The 8947-nt window shown below is 37.0% G+C and overlaps 1 protein-coding gene across 1 annotated transcript; it reads right to left on the minus strand.

Moving 5' to 3' along the window:
• Positions 1 to 224: 224 nt before the first annotated feature.
• On the minus strand, positions 225 to 1160 carry LOC105884167 (olfactory receptor 4C15-like). The gene has a single exon (XM_020286873.1). The coding sequence runs from the start codon at positions 1158 to 1160 to the stop codon at positions 225 to 227; it is 936 nt and encodes a 311-aa protein (XP_020142462.1).
• Positions 1161 to 8947: the final 7787 nt, after the last annotated feature.

An 8947-nucleotide genomic window follows, 5' to 3' on the forward strand; every position in this document is an offset into this window, starting at 1 on the left:
CTATAAAATTCAACACATTTTAATTTACATACATGATACTGGGCTGCCAACTCAGAGTTGATGAAAATTAGGGTGGAAACATCATTTTCTGACCCCCATTAACACTTTTTTTATAACATTATGTTGCCTCTTTCTTTACAAGCATATCCCTTAAATTTGTTGTCTAAGAATATTTTTAGATGCTTTTACACTTAACCTTGACTTTATGAAAATAGTTTAATATTTTACTTTCCATCAGAAACCACCACCACTCTGTCCCATATTTTCCTCATGGCATTTTTTACCTCCTTATTCCTGAAAGTATAAATCAGAGGATTGAACAAGGGAGTCAGGATGGTGTAAACTACTGCCAGCATTTTATCAGAGGGGAAAGTAGATGGAGGTCGTGAGTATACATATATGCATGGGACAAAGAACAAAACCACAACAGCAATGTGAGATCCACAGGTAGACAGAGCTTTTCTCCGCCCTTCGGAACTATGAGTTCTCAGAGAGAACAAGATGACAGCATAGGAGACAAGCAACAAGGAGATGATTAAGATGCAGAAAAACCCACTGTTGGCCACTGCAAAAAAGCCAAAGACGTGAGTGTCATTGCAGGCAAGTTCCATTAATGGATACAGGTCACACAAGAAGTGATCAATGACATTGGGACCACAGAAGGACAACTGGAAAATAAACACTATTTGTACCGTGGAATGCAAGAAGCCCCCTGTCCAGGCTACCCTCATCATAATGCCACAGAACTTGGGGTTCATGATGGAAGAGTAATGCAAAGGCTTGCAAATGGCCACATACCGATCATAGGCCATGGCTGTGAGGACAATCACCTCTGCCCCACTAAAGAAGTGTTCAGCAAAAAGCTGTATCATGCAGCCTGCAAAGGAGATGGTTTTCCTCTCATAGAGGGAGTCCACGATCATCTTCGGGGTGAAGACCGAGGAGTAGCATGCATCTATAAAGGACAAGAAAGCCAAGAAGAAGTACATGGGGGATCCCAGTAGTGCAGGGCTCCTGAGAATCGTTACTACAATTAGCATGTTGCCCCCAATGGTGGCAATATAGACAAACAAAAATACAACAAATAATATTTTCTGAATATTTGGATTCTGTGAAAGCCCAAGGAAGACAAACTCAGTTACAAAGCTTTGGTTATACATGATATCCAGGGAAAAGCTGAAATCTCGAACAGTGATCTGCATGTATCATCTGCAGTTATGACAAAGAAAAATTTGCTTCCGTTCAATTTATTGTATTATAGTCATCAATGAGTTGGTGTATCCATATACAAAATTATCTTAAGTGTTTCTGTTGTCACTGAGAACACCAAATTAAAAATTGTTGAAGGTATTAGTGAAAGGTCAGGCAGAATTGGGTTAGAGATAGATTACCGAATGCCTTAAAAAAGGCCAAGTTTCGATATGGGGAATGAAAGAATCCACATGTGGTAGAGAAGAGAAATAGTTTTCATCTCAAGTGCCAGCTTTGATCATTCATTAGTGGCTTCCTGGAGTGAATTGTTGAGAAGTATTCTGAAGCTACCTCCCATTATGAGAAAACGAGGTCTGTAATTTATTAGGGATGCCTGCCATTGGCATGGAATGGGAGCATGGGTTACCAGCATGACATCCTAACCTGGAGACTGCTTCACCTACAAATAGAAGAAGAAATAGCAAACAGTTTAAAATCCACTTGAAAATCACAGTTACTCCTGACATACGTCTTTGAAAGTCTGAACTATATCGGATTTTTAAATGAATTTAGTCATTGTTGATAAAAGAGAATAATCTGTGGAAAATTCCTAGCTATAAATTAAATACATAAATAGTATGGACTAAATGTTGAGCTTATTTTTAAATTGACATTTTAAAATGAGAGGTTTATAAAAATAATAATGCCAATACCAGAGTATTGTCATGGTAACTAAGTGAAGTAAGATGGGGCTCAGGACCCACTGCCTAGAACATAGTCTATGATATTCCTATTGACCCTGTTTGATTGGTGAGAAATTCATACTTACAAAGGCTCAGTTCAAGCAAACAACAGGTGCTTGATCTGGGGTTTGCAAACAGAACCACTGGCTCCAGCACCCACTGGATCAACAGGGGGAGGAGTGGGATTTTCCTTTTTAGCAACAACCTCAGGGCAGGGCTGACATGTACAAACTGGTAGCCACCAGATAGGCAAGGAAGAAAAACAAGTTGCTTATAAAACAGAGTCTTGAGGCTTTACTAATTATTTGCCAATTATTTGTACAATGTGGTCACATCTGATCAGGTATAACTACCAAGGATACACATGTTTCAAATTTATTTGATATTACTGTAAAGCAGAGAGGTATGTATATATTAATAGCTTAACTCCTCATCTCCCAGGATTATAATGTGGGTCAAATTGAAAATGTGAAAATGTTTCATATCATAACATGCCCTTGTGAATTGTAGTTACTGGTAACTCAGTTACAAAGCCATCCACCTTACCCATGGAGAGCTTCGGAATGAGCCATCCAGGCAATTATCCAGCCATTGACTTCATTTTCCACAGGTAGACACAGCTTCTCGGGATAGTTATATCGTCATCTATATGTGTAATTGAAATGCATCAGTCAATTAGCATATATATATATATATATATATATATATATATATATATATATGTCTGTGTGTGTTAACATTTGCATATGTATGCATACATATATTTGTTAAAAATAGATGAATAAAAGAAAAATGGGATTTATTCTGATGCTTACAAATAAGCTGATTTTTATGAATGCCACTTAGGGTTAACAGAAAGAATCAAATGTTAATAAACTAACAAATACACTATTGTGTATGTTAATATCTATTCTTTGGCACACTTTAAAACAACTATTTCCATTAGGTTTCCAGGGTCATTCCTACTGGTGTCTGCACGATAAACCCCATATCCAGTTGTAAGTTGTTGGCAAGGTAACAAGAGTTCAACCAAACCCTATAAGATCTTGGGGTCAGTCAACAGCCACTGATTACAAAGCAAAAAATATCAATATATGACCCGGCAGTGCTCAGCTTAGCTTTGGACCAAAGCAGTAATAACAATTAAATTAAATGAATAAGATCATCAGCTCCAGACTTACACAGACGTGGGTTCAAATCCAGGATCTTCTACTGGGGTGGAACATGTTACTGAAAATTCTTCAAATTCTCAAAGCCTCAGCTGCCACTTCTCTAAGTGGGTAGAATAAGAATGTCTATTGATAGGGTTCTTGTGAGAATCAGATAAGACAACACACTCAAAAACACTGATGCAGCAACAAGCACGGAAGGTCATGATGAGTGGTGAGAACAAGCTCCTAGAGTGATTGACAAGCAACAGAAGTTGTAGCATCTTCAGTCTTAATTCCTACTTTACCATGGCCCACATGGTTTTCACTCATCCTTTTTTTTAAGTTACAAATGTAATTAATATGTGTTGTTTGGTCAGTGTGAGTACCAAAATGATATTTCTAATGTGTATGCCACTTTTTTGTAATTCTTGAATAAATTATTGTGGCTCTCAGACCTACTAGCATCCACCAGTATTTCAGATAGCTTCACTGTACAAACCCTGATGTGTGCATTGCACATGGTCTTGGAGTGGACATGCTTGATGCTCTGACCCACATGGGACAAAGGCAATATATGCAACTTAAACATTTGTTCCCTTATAATATGCTTAAATAAAAAATTTAAAAAACTTAATTGGATGTGTGGTGTAAAGGAAGACAAGCTTGCTGTTAATTGGACAATTACATAATACTTGATTTCTCCATATTCTTTATCCAGGGTTTCTAAGACCACTACCATTTTAGAATTAAAATATTCATTAGATATAAATAACCCCTTCTTTTTTCCAGATGAAAGGGATATTTTAAGTTAGTGATAAAACTTTGAAAATGGAGACTATAGTGTTCTCATGGTTTAAGATCACAAGATTTATGATTTTAAATTGTTTACTTGTCAATTGTCCAAAAGGCATTATGTTGTCTAAGATTGAACACTGAAACAGAACAAAGACACAAATTGACTAATAAGTGCAATGTGAATAAAGTATGATATTTAGTTAACAGTAATATATCAACGTGAATTTATAGTCTTGACAAACACATGGTGATGTAAGATGATAATAGCAAGGAAAACTAAATAAGTAGTACACAGGCACTCTCCAAGCCATCTTAGCAACTTCTCTGTTAATCTTAAATTACTCCCAAGAAAAAGTTAATTAAAAACAGAAGCAATTATTCACTTTGTGCTAGTAATACACTAGCAATCCCAGCTTCATCATGCACTTGCCATGTGTCATTGAACAAACCACCATGCCTCAGCCTCCTGTACTATAAAATATATAGTCACACTTGTTCAAGCTGCCTGACCCATGAAAGCAAAACAGACAGTTATTATTAATGTGTTTTGCAAAGCAGAAATCAAACATTGATGTTGGCATTATTTTTAAGCAGCATTTCCCTACACACATAAAGTCATTTGGAAAATTAAATCAGTCATAAGAATGTAATGTTTTTTACATCATGCTATTGTTCAATTAAACTCATTCTAAGATGGCAATGAAACTGCTTTATCCATGTAACGTTTTTGAAAACAATACTAGTAAATAATTTCAGAATCATCAACATGTTTGTGTTTTTCTTACAAGTAACCCCAACTCTAAAAGTTTATTCTAAAGGTGAAATGAGATGAGGAAGTTTTATAATGAACAATGGTGCCGTGTCATTTATAATGGTGAAACTTGAGAAATAACTAAAATATTCAGTGATACGAAGAACTTTATATAAATCAGGCTATTACAAATGAATATCCCATAGTGCATAGGGAAAACAAAGTGGACATATTTAAAATCGTAAGACTCCACTCTCTGATGAGACATGTGATTTCTTACCCTTAATGTCCTTCTCTGTGCCATTTGTTAGTGTGTCATTGTGGAAAGAGTAAATGCTGTATTCCTTTATTTTTTACTTCAGAGTATTACGGGGGTGCAAATGTTTTGGTTACAGAACACTTGCACTTGAATGTTTATAGCAGCACAATTCATAATCTTAAGGATGTATAAAAACTCAAATGCCCACCAATACATGAGTGAATTAATGAAATATGGTATATGTATACTACGCAGTACTCTCCAGACACAAAACAAAATAGTGAACTGATACTTTTTACTAACCTGGTCGAACTGGAGAACACTCTTCTGTATTCTATATCAATAACTCTGTAAAGGGCAGCACTTGATGTTACCATGTTACATCAGTGTTCTTTAAACAGCCTCAGAAAATTCTGCTTTTTGATCAAAAACATCAGGATAGGGAGAGCATCAAAGGATAAATGATGAATGAGAATAGTTTAAAAAGAATAAAAAAATGGTATTGTGGAATAAGGGAAAAAATATGCACTTGTTGCATTTCTAAGTTATTCAGATTTAACTTGAATATGAAAGGCTGAAGATAGGTCTAATTTCACTAGACTTGAAGTAATTAGGAATTTCTAGGTCCCTCCCCAATGAAGCAAACAGGAATTTGCATTCTAACAGCTGCTGTTTATTGCACACATTATGTATCAAGTGCTGTTCTATGGACTCCACATGTATTATTTCATTTATTTTCACATTCTTTCAGCTTGGTGATGTTATTATCCTCCTTAATTATGAGTAGTCTAAGAGCCAGAAAGGTTATGCAACTAGCCCAAGTGTGCACAATTCTTAAGTGATAGGCTCATCGATTGCATTAAAGTTTATAACCTGACTATGACACCTACTCTTTAAAGCAGTACATCACAGTTTGAAATCCTCCCTGAGAATGCAAGAATGTGAAATATAAATCTCACCACTTACTAGTTCATTGAAAATTCTGGTGATGGAAATCTCCTGTTCTCTAAGAAGAAAAGTCCATTCGGGGGCTGGCCAAAACGTGAAGGTTATTTCCAACCCTTCTTTCTACATCTAAGAGAGACAGGAAGAGCATACCTGCCAAGCAAGGTAGCGAATGTCCACTACCACTTACTAATTGCATCTTCTACATAGTTTAAGAAAAAATAAATAAGCAAAACATTCCTCCTTGTTTTCCAATTGCAATTTAAAGACATTTCTCTGAGAGGTCATGAGTCTATACAATTGCTTCTCAGCTTCCCCCAGGGTTTGGAAATTTCCCATGGGTATGATTTTCCAAACATAATTTTACGTGGTTTAACTTGCTCAAGTGTTTACAAAACTTTTATATCTCTGACCAATTAGAGGTGTGCGGGTTTTTTTTTTCAACTTCTCCTAGTTTCTATTTAAGATGCTTTCATTTTCCTTCTTCTTCAGGAATAGAACACTGTGTATACTGTGATAGAATATGTAGTGTCTCTTTGCAGAATTAGGGCAAACTCCCTGTGTACGTACTAAATGAAAGAGCTGAGTTTGGACAAAAGACAGCATCAATCGATAAGAACAACATGTATGGTTTGGGGACTAGGTTAGCAATGAGTGCTTATTAGAGAATGACACTTTACCTATAAGTAAGCAAAGATTCATAGGTTAATCAAAATTTAATTTTCTTCTCAGAAACTGATCTTCAGATTTTAAGGCTTTAAAACTAAAAGCACAATTTCTAGAGATTAAGAGAATTCTTTGACTTTTTATTTTATTTGGAAGGAAGATATATCATGTCTGTTTACTCTGAAAAAAAAATGTAGCATTGAGACTGATGTTGAGGGACAACTGGAACTTAGCTCATCAGATCTAGGAGCCACGCCAATTTGTTTCACTTTATACAGCCTTAAATATTTTATTCTACTTATTTATTTATCTATTCACATCCCACAGAACAATGCCAAATGGAGTGAGTCAAGGCCCAGAAGCAGCATTAATTCAATTGTCTGTAGAATTAAGACAGAAATATTATTTTCTTTTAATTGAAATATTATATGTGTGTCCTCACAAAGAATAATCACCCGATAGGAACCACGGTCCTAGTCAGGGCGATATTTTATAAATATCGCTCAGCAACAAGACTCCACCAATTCACTCTGGGACCCTGGTTCTCACTTTAACCCACAGTTAGCATCTTCCACTTCATTCCACACCTTTCTTGGCTCCAACCTTTGTTATTTCTTTCTGTTAGAGGAACAGAATGAAATAACATAAAAATAAGATTGTAAAAATGAAGTGGGGAAGATAATAGAAGAAATATTATTTTTGTACAGTTATTTAAAATATAGGGTAAATTATTTTTAAAGTTTAAATCAGAAAAAAGCAAGACAGAGACAGAGGGAGACATAGCCGAAGCTAAGAAACAGCATGTGGGGGGATAGTAATTTGCCCTTCCAGAATTGATCCAATACTCTGCTCATCATACTGATTTAAAATTCTGACTTCATCATTTATTAAATAATAAACTTTACACTAAGTTTTCAAAGATAGATGGCTCAATTTCTGGGCAGGTTCTTCTGTTCCTTGGAATTCTTTATTACTCAGCCCTTACCAAAATTTTTACAAACCGGAGCCTTAAGAAATGTTCTGTTGTCCAGTGAATCTAGTCTTCCATCTCTATCCTTCTCACATTTTCTAAGAACCCAAGGCTATTCAACACAGGCACACAACCATGTACATTTTAGAATTGGCTTATCAATTTATGTGGAATTGGCTATGGTAACATTTTGTGCTCCCGTGTTGGTCTTAAGCCATCTGTGACGAGGGACATGCCTTGCATGAGTGGAACCACTATTCTTTATCTTCAGTCTCATCTTTCATCTATCCTCCCTCCTGGTGGTGTGTGGAAAAGAGATTTGATATGAACAAGGAAAGAATTATTCACATTTTCCAGTATATTTTGTTCATCAGATCTGTGTCTGTGTTCATTATTAAGAGAGTATCTTGAGAGTCATTGTAAAACAGTAGTCACGGGAAGCCCAGTGGAAGCAAGAGAGAACATCAATTTGAGGGGCCAGTGAGCACTGCAGAGCAACAGCCTTAAAAGCCCTTGAAAGAGATAAGAACAGCCATACTGGAGAATGGCCTGAACATGGCATAGAGCCTGCAGAGGGCTGGAGTGACCTCCCTGGGTGCCAGCAGAAAGACACATGGTAAGAGATGCCTGCCACCACTCTCACCACTGCAGGGCTGTTGATGCTGGCACAGAAGTCAAAGCCCAGACAGGGAAAAGCTGATGAAGGCACACACGTAGACAATGTCCAGGTCCATTAATAGCCCAGAACCTTGAATTTGTCCTCTGTCACCCCTAATAATCATGTCAACCCAGTTCTAGTAACCAATGTAGTACAATCCTATGAAAGAAATAATGAACTAGCCTGTGGAAGACGTCTGCTTGCCAAACTGCACTCAGAGAGTGAACAGAGAGTGCCACAGAGCCTGAGATAACTTCATAGGTACAGCAGCCAGAGCTTCTGGGGTCTGGTTGATCCCATGAGTGAGACACAATGTCAAAGAGCACCCAAAGGGGAAAATAGGGAGGAGATCCATGCAGTCAGGTCTGGACTAGGATGTCACATCAAAAGGCACTGCCCAGCCTCAGACCCTGGAAGAGAACTTAAATTTTAATAAAGATATTCCAAAGTTTGCACTTGAAGACAGCAGCCCCACTCTCCCAGGTCTAAGGGCAGTACTACCAAAAATATTATTTTTTCTCTTTTATGAACATAACATGAGTTAGTCATGCATATGATGGGAAAAGTGTTCCAGAGAGAATAGGCTGTGTAAAGTCCCTACAAACAGGAGCATGCCTGGCCAGCAGAGAAACAGAAATTCACCAGAGTGATTGGAGGAGTCATTGAGGGATCAGTTGTAAGAAAGAAATTCAGAGAGATAATGGGACAGTCAGATTATGGCCGTCAGATATTGAATAATCATATTAGTTTTAGCTTTTTCCTGGAGGAACACAGAAAACTATTGCAAAGTTTTGAGTAGAGGTGTGAAATTATGTGAG

This window comes from Microcebus murinus, chromosome 4 (genome assembly GCF_040939455.1).
Source record: "Microcebus murinus isolate Inina chromosome 4, M.murinus_Inina_mat1.0, whole genome shotgun sequence".
In the NCBI taxonomy this organism is placed as follows: Eukaryota; Metazoa; Chordata; class Mammalia; order Primates; family Cheirogaleidae; genus Microcebus; species Microcebus murinus.